Source organism: Oreochromis niloticus, linkage group LG22, assembly GCF_001858045.2.
Source record: "Oreochromis niloticus isolate F11D_XX linkage group LG22, O_niloticus_UMD_NMBU, whole genome shotgun sequence".
In the NCBI taxonomy this organism is placed as follows: Eukaryota; Metazoa; Chordata; class Actinopteri; order Cichliformes; family Cichlidae; genus Oreochromis; species Oreochromis niloticus.
In genome coordinates, this window is record NC_031985.2 from 9,988,653 (window position 1) to 10,010,464 (window position 21,812).

Here is a 21,812-nt window from a genome sequence, read left to right on the forward strand (position 1 = left end):
CCAATTTCTGTTACTGTACCTGTGGGAAATTACAACGCATCTCCATGGAGACAACGTGTTGTGCACACCTCAGTGCACCTGCACATTTATCCTCTGGCTGTTCCGGTTTATCAGTGGTGCTGATTGGCTGCAGAAGATCACATGCATGAATATAAAGTGGGCGGGGGGGGTCTCTCTCCTCCATCAACACTGGCTGCACAGTTCTCCACATATGCTTTTGCCTCTTTTCCATCTTTCTTTCTTGGTTTTGTTTACTAATATTAATCGAGGGGATAGGCGTGAATCTGATGGCTAGCTATTTTGCATTAATAAAACATCTTGCAGCATTAAATGCATCAACTGATCATGGCTGCAGGAATAGCAGCCAAACTGAAAACAAAAACCAAAAAAACACTCCAAATTATGCAAAGCTGCTTTGCTTGTATCACAATAAGGGCATGAACAGTTTTTCAAGGAAATATTAAAATTCAGATCGTTTGCTTTGCAGCTTCTGGATTTGTACACACAGCATAGCTGGAGTGATCCTCTCACTGACAAAGGAGGTGAGCTGAGATCGCACTTGTGCAGATACTAATTAAACATCCTGGACTCTACCTCTACATTTACCAAAACAGCTCCCAGGTCACTGCTTGCCCCTGCCAGATAAAGGACTAACAGCAGGCATGTGGTTATATCAATACCACATTTGGAGAGGACTGACATATGATGGAGCTGTTGGGCTATTATGCATTGACATTTCCAATGGGGGGGGGGAAGAGCCCTCAGAGACCCACGTTCAGCTCCACTTTAATCAATGTGCTCACGTTCCCTTCCTTTTAATCTCACATGGGGAAAAAACCCAGCTCTGATGCACCTTATTTGTTTATCAAAGTAAAGCCATCCTGCTCTCAGATAAAACTGGACGACGGCTGCGATCAACGAGAAGCACTTAAACGGAGAGCAATTGCTCGCTTCAGGATGAGAAATGGACTGTCGAATCCATCCTGAATGAACTGTTCTCTGTGAGTGAGAGCGAGGCAGATTTAATAGAAGCCCCAGTGCCTCCCGAGGAAGTCTAACACCTCTAATATGTGGATTTATTTTAGCATTAAAGCAGCCATTAATGCCAGACAGAAAAACAGAAAACCCTGCGCATATATAAAATATAACACCAAGAAAGTTAAGCTGTTCTAAGCAATTTGAGTTATAAGTGGGTTTTGTTGAACAATATCGTCAGAGTGCTAGAAAGGCTAATAATAATAATAATAATAACAATATACATGTGCAAACTAAATTTAACTGAATTTTCTTTTTTATAGCATGATATGAGGCTGAATGAGTGCACCTACAAGAAAGAAAGACAAATATTTGCAGTAATACTTCACTGATGTGTCGTTTACAAGAGCAGACAGTTATACATTATGGCTCAAGTAGATAAAGTCTGCATATTTCCTTCTGTAGACAGGTTATTGCACGGAGTGAGAGATAAGTTAAGCAAAGTGTTGGCATAGAAAAGATATTGCAAACTGTTAGTGAAACCTCCCAAAGGGCTTCCTTCTTTGTGCTTAGACAGGTGTATTGCACACATACTTGATGTTGGAGGATCAGATATGAAACTCCTCATCTCAACCTCCCTCCTCCTCTCACATACTTGACAGCAGCACATGGAGGCTATGTCCCAAACCCAGAGGAGTTTAGTTTCATTATAACAATCAATAATTCAAAACCGCCTCCTTTTCATCAGTGCCAGCATCACAGATGTGACCCAAGTCTATTGGCTGTCTGCACCCCCATTCTGTCCCTCTGTAACACACACACACACTGTACACCTCCTCCCAACAGTCAAGTTCAGCAGAGGCATTCATTTTTAAAGCGCCTCTGTCACTGGTATTATAAAATAGCAAGTCTCAGCCCTGGTTGTAAGACCACTGCTGCAGAGCAGACACACATACACACACAGGAAAAAAAAAGATAATGATTGTTATCTTCACCTTAAAGTGTTTTAAAGCCACATCAGAGCAAACTCAAACCATCCCAGTGCCCTGCACAGCAGCAGCTTGGATATTTACAGGCTAAACAGCAAACAAGGCGAAACCCGAGGCCATGTGGGGAAAACTCCTTACACGAGTGAGCTGGGAGAACTTCATAAAACTGCTTCCTCTGGTGTCTCAAAAGCACACAAGTGATTAGGAGGGAGTCAGGGCATGCACTGTGGAGGCCAACAATGTGGCAAGGCTAGAAGCCCTGCTTTGCTTATCCAAAATACAAGGAAACAATCCAGATTATGAAACTGGGAGAGTGGTGCTGGCTGCATGCCTAAAAACCCACTTATACTTTCAGACATAATCTCTGAGTTTCTTTCATGTTCCCTTTCATTCCCTGACAATACAAACAAACGCCTTAACTATTCCCCGTGGGAGAGCTTTTTTTCATATTATCCTCTTGCGCCCTGGTGAAGACCTCTGTACATTTACCTTTATATCTCTCCAGCACATCTTCATACGCCTGGGCGAACTCCTTCTCCTGTGAGTGGTTTGAGGGCAGCAGACCCGGTACGAACCCGGCCATGGTGGCTCACAAGCCGGCTTGTGAAGAAGAGAGGGGTCGGCCTGCAGACTACCGCAGTGACCCGGTCCGCTGGTGTTGCTGCTGCTTCTGCTGCCCGTCCGGACCCCAGCTCCGGCTCCCTGTGCTTCCTTCTCCCTCCTCCGGTTTCCAATACAAACACCACGGTGCGTGAAACTAGTGAATATGATGCATTGGCGCACACCAAAAGCCCCGCAGCTCACTTCTGGAGCGCGGTTAGATAATCCTCAGGGACACTTCAGAGAATATAAAGGACAACAAAAAGCCTCAGTGAGCGTCTATCTGTGAAAATCTACTTAAATGAAGGTTACATAAACGCTATCTATCCATGACAGCCGTCAGTGTACGTGTGTGCGCGGGACCACACGGTCGCATCGCTCGGTGCGTTTCCTCTGGCCAGTCCCTCCTTAAATATCGCCTTCCACCCGGTGACTGCTGCTTTTTGTGCCTCCTGTGCGTGTGAGAGAGAGGGAGGGAGGGAGTATATCCTACTGACGGGGGGGGGCGTGCGTCTCTTTCCGTCCGGAGCTCCAAACCAAACCGTATCCGGGCTCGGGCTTCCTATCCGAGGCTGAGTCGGCGGCGTCCTGTGGATCCGAAAAGAGCCGGGCGAGCTCCCAGCATGCTTCCCAGCCGTAATGGCCGCTTCTGTCCGAGGCTTTGCGGCCCCTGGGTCCGTGTGAATGTGTGTGCGTGTGTCTCTCTCCCTCCTATGCTCAGGTTTCTCGGTCCTTCCTGCAGTGGCTGTCTTCCATCCCTCTCTACCGGCCGCGCCAGGAACCTCCGCCACAGGAATTTGTAGAGCCGGTGGGGAAGAGCTAGCTAGCCTAGCTGAACAGGTGGAAAATGGAGCTGGAGCGCCCTCAGACGGAGATAGTGGCTCAGTGACAAATCTTGTTCAGGTGTTTTAAAATATTGTTTATTATTTTCTACTGTAACGGACGTTAAACCAGTTTACTAAAGCAATAACCCCCTGATTGAAAACTACTTGTAGCATGCTAACACTTAACGTTAACTGAAAATCTATACCAGGGATGTCAAACTCATTTTGTATCGTGGGCCACATACAACCCCGTTTTTGTCAGACTAAATACATTTAACCCCATTTAATATAATAAAAAGAAGGGGAATTTCTTCTTTTTTCATTTTTACTCCAAGATGAAGAAATTCTGCTTCAGTAAATGAAAGAAAACTGTCGGCACAATTAACTAATGTGTAAAATTACAGAAAGTTCTGGTACCTCATTTCCCATTCACATTTATTCACATAGCGGAAAAAACAGGACATTTTCTCCATTTTAATTCTTATTGTTTATCTATTTACTTTGGTGTGGTATGAAGAGCCATGGTGGTCTTTATATGTAGGAAAAGCTGTAAAACCAATGCAAATACAGTTAAAAGTAAAAAATCTATGAGCTCATTCACAATTTCCAAAGTAGTCCAGGGGCTCCATGGTCTTCGGTGGGCCGATTCTGGCCCCCGGGCCTTATGTTTGACATTTGTGATCTATAAGTTCTGTTTTAATTAAATTTGTCAGTTTTTAACATTTTGTTTGTTTGTTTTGCAAAAGGCACATACATGTTAAAGTCCCCCACAACTCAAGAGAAGTCCTTTTGTATTTTTATGTCTCTCTCTGATCATTTTTCAGCATAACTTCGAACTTTGTTTTAGTCATTTTGTATATTTTTCTGCTTGTTTTCAGTTTCTTTTTAGAAATCTTTTTGTCTTTTTGGTGGTTTTGATTTTTCCTTCAATAGTGATATTTTATTTCAGTTTATTTCAGTGATCTGAATCACTTCACAGTCTGTTTGTCATTTGTGTCTTTTTGCAGTTCCCTGATTTCACCCCCATAATCTAATATTAACAGAAGGTCTGTCTCAAAAGCTCCCTGATCCCTTGTGGTCCCTGCAGGCTTGTTCAGTAATTTCTCTACATTCATCAACCCCCAACTAATTGATCATGCATGAGGATTTGCAACCACAAGGCATTTTGGCCATGGTAGGTAGTCACTGTAATAACAAGTAGATGCATTTTGATTTTTTATTTCTGAAAAATTCTGCAAATAACTTGTAAAACACACTAAATAAACTCAAGAATGTTTAAAGGAGTGGACTGAATGAATGGAGCACAGTGCCATCTAAAGGCTAAGTAAATATACATAACCAGAAGCTCTGGCGAAATAATAAAATTTTAAATAACACCTTGTTAACAAGCGTTTAAACCAAAACTTATAAGCTTCTCCAGACACAGGAAACACAATAAAACTAGGCAATATATTTAATTGAAAAACAGGCACACGTTATTGTTTGAAGCCATTAAACACGTATGTTAAGTAATCTGTGAGTCTGCCCTGTCCTGCTGTGGATAATCTCTCAGTGCCAGTGAGGTCACAGTCCATAAAGCAGCATCATTCAAATGGTGCAGAGATTATGTCATTTAATCCCACAAAGACACATAAAGATAACCTTTATGTAAATCACAGTACCATCCCCATTCTGTCAGAAAACATACATTTATGTGGTTGGAAACTAGAGTCCACAGAGTAAAAGAGGTGGAGATGTCAAGAGTGGAGGCAGGTGTGGATTGTAGATGTCTGTCTGAAGTCAATATTAAATCGAAACACAAATAAAAGATGCATGAATGGCCCCACAAGGCAGATGACCAGTGACTGGGAAATCAAGAGCCAGATACATAAAAGGGCAGGAATGCAGCATATTTCCACTCATGTCTGCAGCCATGAATGGAAAGTAAATCACATAAAAAACAGTGTTTACGCCACCAGGTCATTCAACATGGCAATGAGAGGAAGAGCAAAGAAGCTTCCATTCACTGAGTGTGAAACTCAGAGCTTTGCTGCTGGTGCTGTTGGTGGTCTCAGTTATTACTTAAGGGAATAAAGTCAACAGGAGAGTGGATAACACAGCAGCAGCAGAGCAGCCACACATATGCACAAATAAATAGAAATTAAAATATCAGCATTATTGTTGATAAGTTCAGTATGCACATCATTAATTTACGATGCAGCCTGTGAATATAATGCATTTAAATATCTTCAATTTGCAAGGTTTTTTTGTTTTTAAGTGCGCACATTGAAAGTATCCTCCCTTCTTACCCTATAAATTCTAGATTACGTCTTTAGCTTAATACATGGATATCATTTGGACATGTATTGGGGCCCTATAAGGGCTTAAGTTTGGCTATTGCTTCCAGCACTTTCATCTGTTTTATTTTTAAAACACAGGTCCTATTCCTGTATTATGAAATAATTACAGTTTTAACAGCATAAGGACCTGAGGCCACTCGGCTGTAATTTTTTTTGCTATTATTTGTTATTCAAATTCAGACTAAAAGGGATTTTTTCACTGTTCACAGACATAAAAACACTACATGTAGTTATATCTTGATTTTACTTGTTCTATACTAAATGGAAATTTTTTAAGATCCCTAATCTTTTCTAGCAAATTTAGAAATTCCTCTATCTCTCTCTCTATATATAAAGATGACTTCACATATTTTAGCCTTTTCTAATCAAATGAATGCAAATGGGAAGAATATGTGTATGTACTGAATACTGAAGTGTGTTTGAACGGGTCTATTTTACTGTCTGTCTTTCGTGTGTGGGCCACGGCTGCGGTAACACGTCTGGAAGTAGCTGCATATCATCATTTACGTCATGCATGCACACATCTGTACTCAGAGATGAATTTAAACCACGTAACATGACAAAAGATAAAAGGAAAGAGTGAAAGTGGCAGTAAATAAACTAGCCTCAAAAGCTCATACAGCATTTATCATATCAGCGGTTCAATGACCCAGGAGCCATTCATACATCTTACTGTGACCCTCTTTTCCTTCCTTCCTTGAAGCCTTTAATCTCAACACATCATCAGTGGGCAAGGCCAACACCAACAAGCTGGCAGTCTCTGCAGAAATATACTGCTTTGCTGCATTGCAATAGCTCATTTCTCAAGGTAGCAGAATAAGTAGGAGGTCGCAGGTTAAATAAAAAAAAAATCCTATTTGTGCAAAAAGGAAAACGTTCAAGAGCTTTCCCACACCAAAGGAAATGTTGGTTCATTATAAAAGCATCACTAGTCTGGCTTAAAACACCTTAAGCGATTTAGAAAAGACTAATTTCTTTATAATAATTACACCAAGATATTATCAGTTTCAAAGTGAATAATTAGATTTGTCTCTCTGCAGAGATCTGACCCCATCTTTCATTATTCTAACATCCTGTTTGTGTCTCCTCACCCTGCCTCTCCCTCATTACAGGACTGACACACATCACATTAACATTACCCCAGTGATGTAAACACAAACAGACACTTTAGGGATACGGATCTGGCACCCTCTGTATCTACAGGAAGTCAAGGGAGATGAATCCAAAATGTGAGAACTGAAAGAAAAACATTCCAGCAGATGTTGTTGTCTTAAAAAACAAATAAACTCGGGCTAATGTGACTCTGGTCTCATGGTCCCGTCGTTTCTTTTGTACTTTACAGCATTGAACAGCCAGAGAAAAACATCTTTCACTCTCTATAAAGTACAGACAGAGTTTCACTGATAAAATGAGAAAAAAGCAGGTGATTCCTCCTAAAAATGAAACAAGCTGTCAGTGTGTGAAACCCTTATATCTCCATCTAGTGGTGGAGAACGGAAATTACAGATGAGTCAGACTTGGCCTGAATGACCTCTTGTTTATGTTTCTCCACTTGTATGTTTTCATCTTCACGCCTTGATGTGTATTAATAGTAAATACATAAGCGTGAACATAAATAAAAGTAGTAAAATATGTGTTCAAGTGTATTTTTCACTGTTTTCTTCCTGCAGTGCGAGTCTTCTGCATGTGTGTTTGTTAGCATGTGTATTGTTGTGTGTCTGTGCTGCATGCAGAGTCCAGCTGCACTGTGAATGTGCCAAAAGTACACAAAGTCCTCGACACAACAGCATGACCAAACACCTCAGCTGCAGAGCTCCACCTCGCCTTCTAACTTTAACGTCAGCCACAAACATTTCACACAGAAACCTCTCTGCTGCTTTCCTGCCTATTCATGAAACATCTAAAAAATGAAAGCTAACATCAAACAGTCTGATCTCATTATCCACGCTTGCATTTTTGTTTGAATTACTTCCTAATAATGCAGCTGAGCGCCCTTAATAACCAGCAGAGATTAAATCAAATCTATTGTGAGTGACTCGGATTTAAGTTAAGACTCTTTACAGGGTCTGACCTTTGCTCTACTGTTTTGACTTTCACAAATAAACAGATTCAATCACAGATAAAAATGCATTTAAAAGATTATAACAACAAAGCATGCGTATAAACTCTTAACTGGTTCAAGTGTAATCGGTGACGTCTGGAATCAGACGTTTCCAGTCATGCAATGAGAAAATATGAATGGCATGAGAAGCAGTTTAATGCATCTATTTTGGGTAAGTGCTTTAGCTTTGATCCAAATACTTGTAGATTCATGCAAGTAACCACTTTAGCTTATCCCTTATTAATTTATAAAGACTATTACTCCAAAATGTGATTATTTAAAATTGTCTTGACGGATGAAAAGAATGTGGATGTATAACACAGGTTTTCTTATGTTTCAGTTTCATTGTAACATATAATTTAAAAAAGAACAGATTTAAATGTGTCTATAATATTTTTCTGTAAATGAATAGATTTAGTGTCTTAATGAAAACACGTTTAACGTGCTGCTGTTACAATCTTCGCTGGTTCTGAACCTTTGACCCCATAAGACCAGAAATGAATCCCAGGAGATGACACTGCTAAAAACGTCTGTCAAGTTTATTTATAGTTTTATATTCAGTTGATTTCCAGACCAGCAAGTATCTTACAGTACATGACATCACAGATCTATCACAATCACACTCTAAAACACATTTTGCCTTAAGAAACCAGACATCACGAGCTCTTGGTGCATCTTAAAGTATACCCTGCTTTACTGCCCATTTTACTCTAAATTAACCCATCACTGACAAAATGAACATCATGTTGTAAGAAATATGACTTTAAACTGGTGACTGAGACCATAAATTTAACAGAAAAATGTTTACTGTGGTCACAGAGTAAGATAGAAATAGAACTAGTTTCTGATATATTTTTTGTACAGTTTGACCGCTCTTTGAGAGCTTCTTAGCATTTACTGCCCCAGGAGATCTTTGAGGTCAGCAGACTTGATGCTTTTAGATGTTCCCAGGTACAGATTAAAGACTAGGGGAGAGAGGGCTTTTGCTGTGGCTGCACCCAGACTGTGGAACAGTCTACCCCCTCACATCAGATTCTCCACAAGCCTAGGAACTTTTAAAACTGCTCTTAAAACTCACCTATTTTCACTGGCTTTTAGCAAGGTTTAACCTATTGTTTTTAATTTATTGTTTTATTTGTGAGGCATTTTATGTACCTGTGTTTTATAGTATTTTATATTTGTATTTTATTGTACAGCACTTTGGTCAGCCTCGGTTGTTTTTAAATGTGCTTTATAAATAAACTTGACTTGACTTGACTTTGAAGCTGGAGGAGTCGCCCCCTACTGGACACTGGAAGAAGTACAGGTTTAAGGCATTTGAGCATTGGCAGGTCATGAACAGTTTATAGCAAAGACACTATCTACTTGCTTTCCTCCCCCAAAAAGGAAAAAAGAACCTGTAAAACTTTATAGTGCTTAGAGGGTGTAGCCTACTGGCACATCACGACCAACCGAAAAAAGTTTGTTGGGTGGTGCTTTTTTCTTTTTTAAACTCACTTTTATTTCCCCTTAGTCTCTTTGCTTCATTCTCTTCCTTCTTTCTTTACACCAATCCTATCTTGTCCTTCTCTTTCTGTTTTAAGCTCCCATCTTTACTTCTTTCTCATTCATATCAGTCATTCTCCTTTTGTTTTTCCGTCTTGTTCCTTCAGCTCATTTCTCTTTCCAAGTCCTTTTTTTTAAGTTGTCAGTGCTTGTCTTCATCCTCCTGTTAATCATTCTCTTCTCTGTGTTTTGACCTCCTTCACCCTCACATCTATTCACAAAGTCACCCTTTCTTTCCCCTCTTTAAATTCTTCCCTTCTCTCTCCTACTCTATTTCTCTCCTCTCTTCATTACTTTCTAAACTCCCACGATCATTCACTCCTTGGTCTCCTTCCCTCCTTTTTTCTCCACTCCAAATTAAAATTCGGACACTCTCTCACTCCTTGGCTATTTGTTTTGCGCCCCTTTTATATCCAGTGCCAGTCTCTCTCACCCCTGCCGCCATTGCTTCTCCTAGCCTTGCATAACCATGGAAACAGAGTAGACCACGTCACCATGGCAACAGGGGAATAGCCAGGGCCTTGAGCCGAGGCTTCCTTTCAGTTTGCCTGCAAAAAAAAAGAAAAAATGCAGCAGGCAGGATGGCGGACGCCTAAGTTACATGCAGGCAAAGACATCTGGGGTCCTGATGCTCATATGCATAAATTATCACTGCTGCTGCCTCACTTACACTCAGCAAGTGTATCACACATGCCTTCTTCTGTGTCATTTCCTTTCTTATTTTGTTGTGCAAATAATTTCCAAACAATCCTTTATTTGTTGTATCTCTCCATTACTGCATCTCCATGTAAGTAAAACAAGAAAACCTGGATGTTCAGCATTCATGAGGAATTTTGAAGTCAGAAAGCCTTTTTTTGTGATTTAATTGGGTGTGATATAATTACGTCACAACCAAAATCTGAAGAAGAGTAGCAACTCTTGTGAAAATATGCACAAAAACTTCCTTCTAGTTACAAGAAATTAGATTATACAGAAATATATAAGAAAATTATCCCATTTCTAACTTAATTTCTGACCTCAGTAAAAACTTTCCTGATGAATCAGTGGTATCAGTTTATGGTTTTAAGTCTTACTTAATACAACTTGATGTTTAGTTTGTAATTTATTGTCCAATGAAGAGTAAAAAAGATGTTAAAGCCACCTTATGATTGAAAAGTCAGCACACTATGGGTATGCAGTGCTCTGAGGTTAATGCAAATCAGAAACAAAATTACAAACACAAATATGGGAGATAGCACATTAGCTATGACCATCTTTTATATACAGTCTATCTAAGACTAACAAACTACTTTTAAAATATTTTTATTCTGGTCTGTGTTCATCTGTTTACAGCCCCCGATTAGTTCAAAATGTAATTTGGTGGGAAAATACTGAATTTTCACTCACGTACACAGAAAAACTATCAGCTGTTGGTCGGTTTCATTGACATTCAGATTCAGCAGACAGGCAGTGCAACCCAAAGTGTCTGAATAACAGAGTCCAGTCACTACAGCAGTGTCTCTCTTTATCCTCTCCAGTATTCACAAAGCTCCTAGTGTTTCCTCCTCTCGCCCTCCACTTCTTCTGCCTGCTCTTTCTTCAGATGTGTGGGGATGCAACTTTTCCCAAAATAAAAATAGATATTTTCCGAGAGAAAAGAATACCTTCTTCCTAGCACTACATCTCTGTGCTGCGTGTCCTTATTCTGTATGAATATGTTGTCATGGGGCTAAACTGTGTGGCTTATAAGCAGGCTAATATATTCACATTCTGACCTCTGTTTGACTGGAAATTGAGGTCAGTGTAAACACGCCGTACAGATTATTTAAAATGTAAAATCATCACAATAGGCTTCACACGCCTGAGCGAGCACTGAACAAGCCTGGGAGATACAGGATGTTACCAGAAGCACGAGCTTTAAATGAAAGCCTCGGCGGAGTGAATTCGACAGCGTCAGTATTACAGAGACACTCGTGCTCTGCTAGTCACATCAAACCATTTAGCAGACAGGATGCTTTATTCAGCAACAAGAACTTATCAAAGCTGACTGGGGGAAAGTACAAGGGGCAAACACAGACAGACAACCATTAACATTTAAACCTAAAACTATGTTGGATGACCAGTTAACCTGACATTTACATCTCTAGATGGTCACTAGGTTTGGACCCAGAACCTCCTTTCTGTTATGAGCCAGTGCTTACCACCGCATATTTCCACTCTATCATTTGAATGGACTGAAGAAGCTTCCGTTAGTCACATGATTTCTGATCAAAATAATTTCTCCTTTAAAATATTTTAATGCAGGACTCAACATAGGGTGCAAAAGGAAACAACTGTGGATCAAGACAGAGGAGAAAGTATTTTGCACAAGTAAAACCATATAAATTCACACCAACATGAATCAAAAAACAAAAACAATGTGAAACAGGAAAAAACTAAAAGTCACACTAATCAAGAGAAGAAGAGATGCAGAAAGAACGACATTAAGAAGAACAGACAGGAAAACAGGGAAACTACCACTAATAATAATCTAAATATAGCAGGATAAGAGAGACACAAGAAGAATACTAATATCTCAAAAATGATAGATAAAAAAAAATAGATGATGAACTCAAGGGGTAAAACCAAAAACTGAACAAAATCCGGACCATGTGCAGAAGCATAGCAGAAAACATAGACACAGCTTCAAACTGGGACTTCACTAACCTCTCAGTGAAATCTTGTTGGTTATGTCTACTTTTAATTTACAGTCTTACATATTACTGAATCATCGGCCCATTTTATATCAGGACCCTGTAGTCCTGTGATTTTTTGTTCCACAGTAAAGCTCTTTATTGTCTATAAAACACATAGAACACAGTATAGGTACACACTTTACGGAGTGGTAACAGGCAGTTGTGAGGTAACTGTAGTGCTCTGTACTGTTTAACTGTACTTTTTGTCCCCCACACCCACTGTATGTGTTTTTATTTAGCTGTGCAAAATGTCTTTGGATCTCCTTTAACCTTCTTGGGCTTTAAAACAAAACAAAAAGAAAAGAGTTGTATTGAGTTAGATGTTTGGGTTTATAAGATCAGTTGCTTTTTGTGGCATTTCTCTAACTTCACAGTGAGTCTGGACATAAACTCAAATGTTTCGTTGGCAGGTGGAGAGAAAAATGCCACACAGCAGACTTTGGCAGTGTTAGTTAGGTGTTGCCTGTGTTTCAGCCCCAGGGTGGTTTGTGGCGACGCCAACATTAACTCGACTGCTACCTGCTGCCGCCAGAACTGAATGATCTCCACGCAATCGAGCCTGACTTGCTGACTCACCCGCAAGGCACTGCCAGGAAAGCTCCAGGTCTAAGTGTTTGGTTTAATAACTGGAGATAATAATCCTTAAATGTTTTTAACCTTTCCCAGCTCTTCTCTCTACACGCACACATGCATGCACTCTAAACAACCGTCTGCACAGCTGTGAATTTCAACTACATGATGCATGTTTATCCAAAAGGCATGAAAAAGTGGAAAAAGCCATCCTCGTCAAGTGTTCATTAAATACATATGAGATCATTTGTATTTCTTCCTCACATCTGAGAGCAGAAATAAATCTGAGGGAAAAGTGGCCTCAAAATGTAAAAGATGCACACAAAATTAACCATAAACTAAATTCACAGTGTGAGAAACTCGAACTTACAAAGACATTTTTTTTCCTTCATTTTCTCCGCTTTAAAAGAAGAACTGTGATGATGATGATGATGATGGAACTAACATTTAAACATCATGTGCTGTGACTTTACTGCATGTAGTTTTGATCATCTGTAATAAAATGATGACCAGAGAACATAAAAGTGATGCCAGCTCTCTTAAACCCGTCTCCAGCAATAATGAGGATTCCACATCTGTCCTCAGATCTGGTTGTAATTAGACGTGTAACAGTAACAAAAAGGAGAACGCTTATATCGGTTAAGTTATATTGTGATTAAGGCTCAATAAGTGATTCTTGAAGTTTTTAGTTCTGTATTTTTGGACTTTTTAATATCACTGTTTTGCAGTAAAGCTGAACACAGTGAATGTTACTTAAACTGGACATGTGTTTTAGGAGCTGCTAATATTAAACATGGCTAATCTGCAAACAATGAGGTCAGTGTACAGCCAAGGAATATCTGTTTCACACTCACACACAGATATTTTTTCTACTCTTGGCTCTGTATGATGTCAGAGACGGGATATCCCTTATATGGTCATCTCCGTCACACTGCTGTGGCTGTGAGCACAGATGCCACCTGTTGTTCAAACCTTCTGTTTATGTAGGGCAGCCAATCAGAAGGATGTTGCCTTAAAAAGGGAGGAGCTAAAACAGTTTCAGACAGTGGATAAACTGCTCTCAGGCTCAGGGAAATCAGGATTATTTTGAACTGTGACTCATACAAAGCTAGTCTAGTAAAGTCCATAAATATCTATAAATGTATTTATTTATTTTCTTGTTTTACCTTTACTTATTAGTTGGTTCCTGCTGTTTTCATGATTGTGTCAAATTGTATTTCACATGACATTATTCACCGGTTTCTCCTTTAACCACACGCTGCCTTCATTTCACCTCCTTTTGATCTGTTATCCTTATTTCAAAAGCGGTGCATGTGTAGATGTGTGTATGTGAGAGCCATACACTTCTAACACGCACTCTCACTTACCTAGTGTACAAATTTAATTTCCCTTTTGCTCTTTGTCATCTTCCTTTCCTCCACAAAGCCTAACTTTATTTTTACTTGGCAGGAAACACTGGGCTTGTTCAGATAAACTCATTATATACATACAGACACCCACTGTCTTCACACTAACATAAAAACAAGTAAACACACATGGTCCTCTGTTCTGTGAAACTGGATTTAACATAAGTGAATTAAGTACATTAATAAAAAATAAAAGGTCTTTAATGGGAGCTCTACTGCAGCGTCAGGCTACAGATTCCTTTCTCCAAACATTTGCTGACAGATTTAGGAAGGACAAGAAAGTGAAAGCTTCTCTTAAAAGAGCCATAAAAGTATCTGACGGGCTTCTCCTGTGAATGGAAGAGACTCTAAAACATTAATGTGGGAGGCCTTGAAATGGTTCCAGGGCAGGAAATATCCCAAACTTTCTCCATGTCTATGCTGTAAGAGTATCAGCACTGAGATACAAATACAAGACACACACACACACACACACACATGCAGAGTGATCCGTCTCTCTTGACCTGATTGTGCTGATGATATGAACTCCTTCACCCTGCCCTGACCTACATGCTGTTTCCATGTCTGTAACGTAGACTTTCGCTGCCTCTTATCGCCTCCCTGCTTCAAGATCCCAACCAACATATTTCCTCACAGAACAAGTCCAAACCTCACTGGAAGAATGTAAACAAATAGCATGGGTGTGTACGTAACATCTTTGGTTCTCTTAAAAAATTTAAGCTATTTATGAAAGAAGATGATTAGATGATGTCATTAAATTGAACATAAATGTAGAAATCACAAAAAATGAATAATAGATTAATAATAAATCATTTAAAATCCTCAGTGGAACAGAAGCTTGCTTTCAAAAATAATGGCACTGTGTGTTGCCAAATGCAAGTTAGCGATGCTGAAAGTGTTATTGATGATGTTAGTGCAGCTTAAAACTGGTGCGCTGATTATAGAAGCAATAAATCTGGCTTCTTGAGGTTTCTGGAGCGCCCGCCTTTTATGGGTTTCGATTATAGTCACAAAAAAACAAGGAGAGTGCAAAGTGAAGGCATTAAGAGAGTATAATTCACTTTGAGAAGACACCTCCTGACTGGTAATCGATATTCTGTTGTCAAAATAAATATTGAAAAAAATCAAATATACCTTCTATATTGATTTGACCTAAAAGTAATTTAAGGAAACTGATAAGATTAAGAAAAGTGTGATAAGAGAAAAAAATGTAGGTTGCAAACTAATCTAAAAATTGCTTGTTATTGGCAGCCGTCCTGTTGTTGATAAGATGCTGTGATTGTTGCCTCATTGGAGAGCTGTTACGCTGCTATATGATGTGCTATGATCTGAGTTTCACCTACTGCTGGATCAGCTGTAGGCCAGCAGAGTTATAGAGCATGCTGACGAAGCTGGGGGCTTTACTGTCCATCCACTGAAGTGCATTTATATAAAAGCCTCAAACTGAAAAAATGAGCACAATTATTAGACGACATCAGAGGGGAAAGCCACAGATGAGCCCACTTTTACTTCATTTCCCTCAATTATCAAACTCAAGGTCCCCTCTTCTCTGTATTTAAAAAAGAGAGAGCCATCAGCGTGCTGCCAGTGTCTCATTACGTGAGCAGGGGAGCCCCGGCTTCTCTAGAGAACTGAGTAACCTACATTTCTCCTCCATCTTCTGTTACCACAAATACGAGAGGATGATACTGGCTCCTGACTTTGACATGTGATCCCTGCACGTAGGAATGCACACAGTGAAAATGAGATTAAGCTCATCTCTGCTGCCTTCACATGACAATGAAACTAAGCGTTTTCTTGTATTCAAGGTTCATGCTGCTCACAGCTCTTTATTGACATTTGCTAACCACCATTATTAAAACCGATAACTAAGAAAACAGTGATTATTACATCTGAGTGTTACACGATAACACTTTTAATAACAAGCTGCAGACGTCTTTATCCATCCCACAAATAAAAGACTAGAAATTTCTTCTCATTTCTTTGACATTTAAGGAGATGAGGCCTTTTTCAGAGGATGCTTAATGACAGCTCGAAAGAAGCCCTGTGATTAGTGAAAATGTCAGTGTGCGTGTGAGAGTGGATGCATGAAGAATAATTCACGACAAGAAGAAAAAACCTCTTTGCAGAGATATTTAGTGATAAAAAGACAGATAATATGAGAGCGACGTGTTTCCTTTTAAGAGTCTTTTCAGTAACAAAAGGTTGGTCCAATGTCAGCTTTTCTACATTAGAGCTGTAGATGCTCTGCCTACGCAGTTCTTATTACTTATTGATTCAAGTCTGTTAATACAAGGGACTGTAAAGCCTATATCAGTAATACTCAACTTACCACCAATGGATGGCCTAGGGGTGACACAGGAAGTTTCAACAAAGATACAAACAGGAGGAGAAACTATACATGACTGAAAACCTAAACTCAAGGAACTCATCACAAGGCCAGCTAGATGTAGGCACAGTGGGTAAACTAAACTACAGAACTGTGGAAACACTTGGTGTGTGGCAATAAATATGCAGACTTCCTTCACCCCAGCCAAATCTTCCACTGGGCGACACTGAGTCGTTCCAAAGCCAGCTGACAGATATAATCTCTCCAGCATCCGGGAGGCGTCTTGATCAGATACCTTAAAAACCTCTATTACTTGTATATTTCTTTATTAATTGGTCCCTGACCTACTGTCATTTTGCAAAAGCAATTCCTGAGCAAAGCAAACTGAATGTCTCCATGCTGCTGACAATCCTTATATTTTATGTTTTGTATAAAGCTTCATTTTGATTGGAAATGACACACTACATCCATTTTCTAAATTTCTTATCCAACCATGACATCAGGGGCTGCGCTGCACCCTAATCCCAGCTGACACAGGGAAAGAGGCAGCAAACACCTAATCCGTGACAATGGCAGGGCTAAATACAGACAATCATTCATGCTCACATCCACACCTTGCAGTCAGCTTTGAAATCTCCAATCAATCTCACATGTCAGGATCCAGCTGACCAGGAACGTTCAAACTAAGAACCTTTGATGTGCAACAACAACACGGGTACTGCTTTCTTTTTTTTGCTTTGCTCCTGTCAGTTTTAATGTTCCATCAGAGTGCATTTTACAGCAGTTTTCATTTTCCCCTTGTAGCACTCAATCTTATGGAGCTAAAAGCTTCGGGGTTATCAACTAACGAGTGCTACAAACCAGACACACATATTTAAAGAGGACTTAAAACTGTGGTTATCCAAACTCAGCCTTCATTGAATCACAAAAAAGGCAAAAGAAAGAACCTCGGACAGAACCAGGAAGAAGCAGAAGACAGACATAGTAACACTGTCGTCTCTTATGCAGCAGGTTTTTCATAGAAACTCAGAAGATTTTTCTCAGAGCATGACGTCCCAGCACACTTCAGACCCAGCAACACCCTCAGACACAAAATGAACAAAGCAGGTAGTGTATACTGTGCAATGCAGTGAGGAGTGCTCAGACCTTTACACAGGAAGAACCAAACTCTACAGACACATGGCACAACACAGGAGAACCAGCTCACATCTTGACCCATGTAACTGTAATAGCTAACAGGATGTTGGGAGGCAATGCCTCACCAACGACCCTGTGATGGCAGTGACCCATGCCATGATTCACTTTGGCTCATGATTACAGAGTTGGTCAATGACTCTCAGGACCACCTGCGACAGGACAACCCCACTGTGACTTTAATACGTTGGCTTTTTAGAAAAAGCTTCTTGAATAAGAGTTGAAAAACAAATCCAGCAGCCTTCATTTCAGTTGCTTGCCTGGAGGACTGAGAAACTACACATACACCAAAACTAATCAATCAAAAGTGGTGCTGAAGCTTCTGAAGACCTCTCTGGATATTTTCCCTCCTTCATGAAAGCCCCACTCTGCTTTTATAGCGTTCAATCAGCAAAATTCTGCCTCTTCACCATCTCCTGGAAGCTTCCCTTGAGTGTTTCTCAAAGGCAGAAAGATAAAGTATTACATTTATCAACTCACCTGCAACCCGAACCACCGCCCTCTCTGCTGGGTCCAACACTGAATCCTGGCTCTTCCTCTTCTTCCTCTCATGCTTGGACAGGTTCCATGGCAAAGTGTCTCCCGGTGGGCCCACAAGTCCTGATGTACACGGGGATAACGACCCCCCTGAACGCTCGCTACGGAAAGACGGCTCGCTGACGCAGGAGCGCTCGCTCAGAGTATCATCATCCGAAGACTCCATCTCCGCTTAGGGCTGCAGGGAGGAGAAGGAAGGAGAGGAAGGATGGTAGGAGGAAAAAGGGATGTGGGAAGGGTGGTAAAAGAAAAGAGGTCAGAAAAGAAGGACAACGTGGAAACACTCGATAATTTATTGCTTGCTTAAAGTGTGATCACGCAGGGGTCATGAATGATGCAAAGTTGTAACATAACAACAGTAGTAATGTAGCAAGACGGATGAGAGAAATGAGGACGGAGAATGAACAACTGGGTTAAACTAATCATTGTGTCCAGATGATAGCTTCAGTGTTCAGGAAGCTGCAGATGTGCAGTGACAGCTGGATGGAAGTGAAACAGCAGCTCTGAGAAGAAGACGACACACACGGCACTGGAAATGTCTGAGGCGTGCTTGAATAAACAAAACATGAAAGATATAACTACAAATGAAATTTCATCCTTAGCTTCAGTTGATCAGAATGCATAAAGCGGACCGCTTGCTTTACCCTCTTAAATTGCTATTTATGTGCTTTGACAGACACATAAATAATGCAGACTGCTTCTACAACACAGAGGCACGGTGGTGCAGAGGTTTGAACTGTGCCTCACAGCAAGGAGGATCTGTGTTCGAACCTTGTGATTAGCTGATGCTTTTTTATGTGTTTACATGTTCTCCCCGTGTCTGCATGGGTTTCAGCACTCTGGCTTCCTCTCAGAGGTCAAAGATGGTATCATGTGACATTAACTGGCCATAGATGTAGTTATCCAATCACAGTCCTAACACTGTTGACCTGTACATCACCTCTTGGATGGATGCTTCTAAAATAGATGTGGTCCATGTTTCTACATTACTGAAAAAGCTTCTTATTTTGTACATTTTGTGGATTTCTTTACCCCACATGGCATTTTTGCATCTATTATTAAAAAAAAACATCTTTCAAGCTTTTTAAAAACACAATTTTCTTCAAAGTTGTGGGTGCACTGACAAATTGCTTAAATGGGAACTCATTCCAAAATGTTATTTATTTATATTTTTCCTCTATCTTAGAGTGCTCTTTATAAATCGAGATCGTTTTGGTGTAAGTTGCCCAGTTTTGGAGATGTCAGCTGTAGAGATGTCTGCGTTTTCCTGATTACAGTGGAACTCAATGACAGTCGCTTTGTGGTGCTCAAACTTTTGATAAACTCAGCACTAATGTTTCTTTCCAAAAATCATGACCAGATTGCACAAACAAGTCTGCAAGCTTGTTGTGAGCAGACTCACACTGTTTCCCTTTGGCTGAATTAGACTGCCAGCTACATCACAGCGCTGAAGCATCTATCCGTGATGAGGGGGGTCATGCTCCTGACAGCATAAACACTGATGCTGTCCTCCCTCAGCTGAGCTGTAAGGTTACAGCTACATTTACAGCCCCTGGACAAACACAAAGATCATGCAAACTTGCACCATAGGGCACAAAAAGAGATAGAAGCTGGTGTAATTGCTCCAGTTTGGGCACAGACCAGTTTTTATAGATATATGGAAGATTCCAGGTGTGATGGAAGAAAGTCATCTCTGAGCTGAGGTGGGGGGATGGGAAACAGTTCAGCAGGCTGAGCAGAGGCAGTGATGAAAAAGGAGCAGCGAGATGAAATTTTAAAGTCTGAGTAGTGTTTCTATTTTTAAAGAAGAGTCAATATGCAGCAAGACAGAAGAGAGCCTTTTCCTTTGTCTTCGTCTCGCTTTCACTCCTTATACCTTCTCACGTTTCTACACTTCTATCTGTTGCTCATCTCCACTTTAGCCTACCTCTCTAAAGCGAATTAGGGTCTGCAGGCGTCACACACACAAGAAGGAAGTGTGTGTGTGTTTGTAGGACTCTGGAGACCCGATGAACTGATCCGTCCATCTCAGCATCAATAAATCAATAACTGTAAACTCAGCACACCTCTATTCTGAGAGAATGAATTGCCTTATATCAGCTCTTATATTTCAGCTCCACAGGGAGTCCCAGCAGTTCAGCAGATTACTCTGTGCTGAGGATAAAAACGGGGGACAATAATATCAAATGCAGCTGAATGCATGAGAGAGCAGCAGGATGCTAGCTTGTTAAAAAGTACATAAAAGTACAGGTGTTACTAACAGCACTAACAGCAGCTTTGTTCTAATCAAATGAGTCTGTGGACTGTGTCTAAAAGCAGAACCCTGAAACTTAAAGCAGCTAAATGGAATTCAGCCTCATCATTTATGACATTTCCTCCCCTCGTATATCAGTGCAGTGGGTAAAATATGCAGACTTTGACCTCAGCAGTAACTATAAAGTGGACTCAGCACTTTGAGGAGTATAAATTATGGCAGAGTTGTTGTATTTGAATCCACAAATAAAATGTGGTTTCTTGTTTATGTCGATGTTTATTAGGGGATATTTTGATGATTTTAAACAAGAGTAGAGTAAAGTTTAATCTTTAAATAATTAGAGATGACATATTACTTTTATTTCCTTGTTTTCAAAAGCCCGCCAACTTCACTAGACAGGGATACTGTTTGTTTTACAGTTCATCCAGCGACAGTTAGAGCTAAAAGCGAACACTGCGACCTCTGAGAAATTCTCCTCAGCAAACAATCGGCTTAACCCTCAAAGTGTTGCAGATTGTCGCTGAATAACTTCTGCTGGCTGCCAAAGACTTCGTCACAGTAGATCTGTGTTTACCCCCTCCGTGCTGTAGCAGACTAAACTGTGGAATGACCTGAGAGGTGGTCACAGAGTGGGAATGATTCACTGCACGACGTGTGAGTCCAACACAACGGCTGAGATTTCCATCTGCTCCGCTGCTGCCAAAAATCCTCCTCCTCCTCCACCTCCTCTGACTGGCCTCTGGCTAAACCGCTGGCTAAACCCCACTTCCTGAATCCGTCTGTCTCCCCAGCAACGCCGCGAGGAAGAGGTTAAATGCCTTCCCAGAATTCTCAGCGACCTCACTGGTGTATAGCTGTGTGTGTAAGTCTGGTTCCCTGCCGCTTGCTGACAGTGAGTCAGTGCCACTGCAACAAGCGGTTTTATAAATAGAGCCAGAATTGAGGCTTCAAAGCCGCACCGTGTCATTACAGCTCCGTGAAGACAAAATGAGAACTTTGAAGAAAAAGAAACTACCGGGAGGAGAAATGCGAGCAAGAGCGAGCTCACTCCTTCTGTGATGAGACCCTCACCAAGGCGTTTTTACTCACAGACACAGCTTTCCTCACTAAGACCATCAAACAAAAGCACACACACAGTTTGGTGAATTCCAGCCAATAAACTTTAAAATATACACTGAAAAGGGGCCATCACAGGTTAATTTGAGCCCTAGTTTCTCAAAGGTGCTTAACTTAATCATTGCTTTCTGACACACCAACTGTTTAATCTTTGCGACGTGTTTACAGAAGAATTACCACCTTTCGGGTGTACACCTCAACCAACCAGTGAAGTTACAGGTTGCCTCTCTTCCTGTTCACACCCACATATCATACTTTTATATGGAAGATTTTGAAGGAATTTAATAGGTGGCCAGAAAAGATTTGAGTCACCAATTTA

At 40.6% G+C, this 21,812-nt stretch overlaps 1 protein-coding gene and 1 long non-coding RNA gene across 3 annotated transcripts in view; one reads left to right on the top strand and one right to left on the bottom strand.

The window, feature by feature from the left end:
• macf1a (microtubule actin crosslinking factor 1a) overlaps window positions 1-21,812 on the bottom strand; it is a 235,581-nt gene that overhangs the window by 205,760 nt on the left and 8,009 nt on the right. Inside the window, 1 exon segment of the mRNA XM_025902114.1 lies at window positions 18,067-18,301. Within this exon segment, the coding sequence (XP_025757899.1) occupies window positions 18,067-18,289 (223 nt within the window). The 5' untranslated portion in view covers window positions 18,290-18,301.
• Window positions 2,575-9,053, top strand: LOC112843458 (uncharacterized). 2 transcript variants are annotated; one of them, XR_003215799.1, is made up of 3 exons: window positions 2,575-3,467; window positions 4,396-4,562; window positions 6,840-9,053. It is a non-coding gene; the product is annotated as an uncharacterized LOC112843458 (long non-coding RNA). The 2 variants fall into 2 exon arrangements; XR_003215798.1 differs by having other exon boundaries at window positions 2,575-4,562.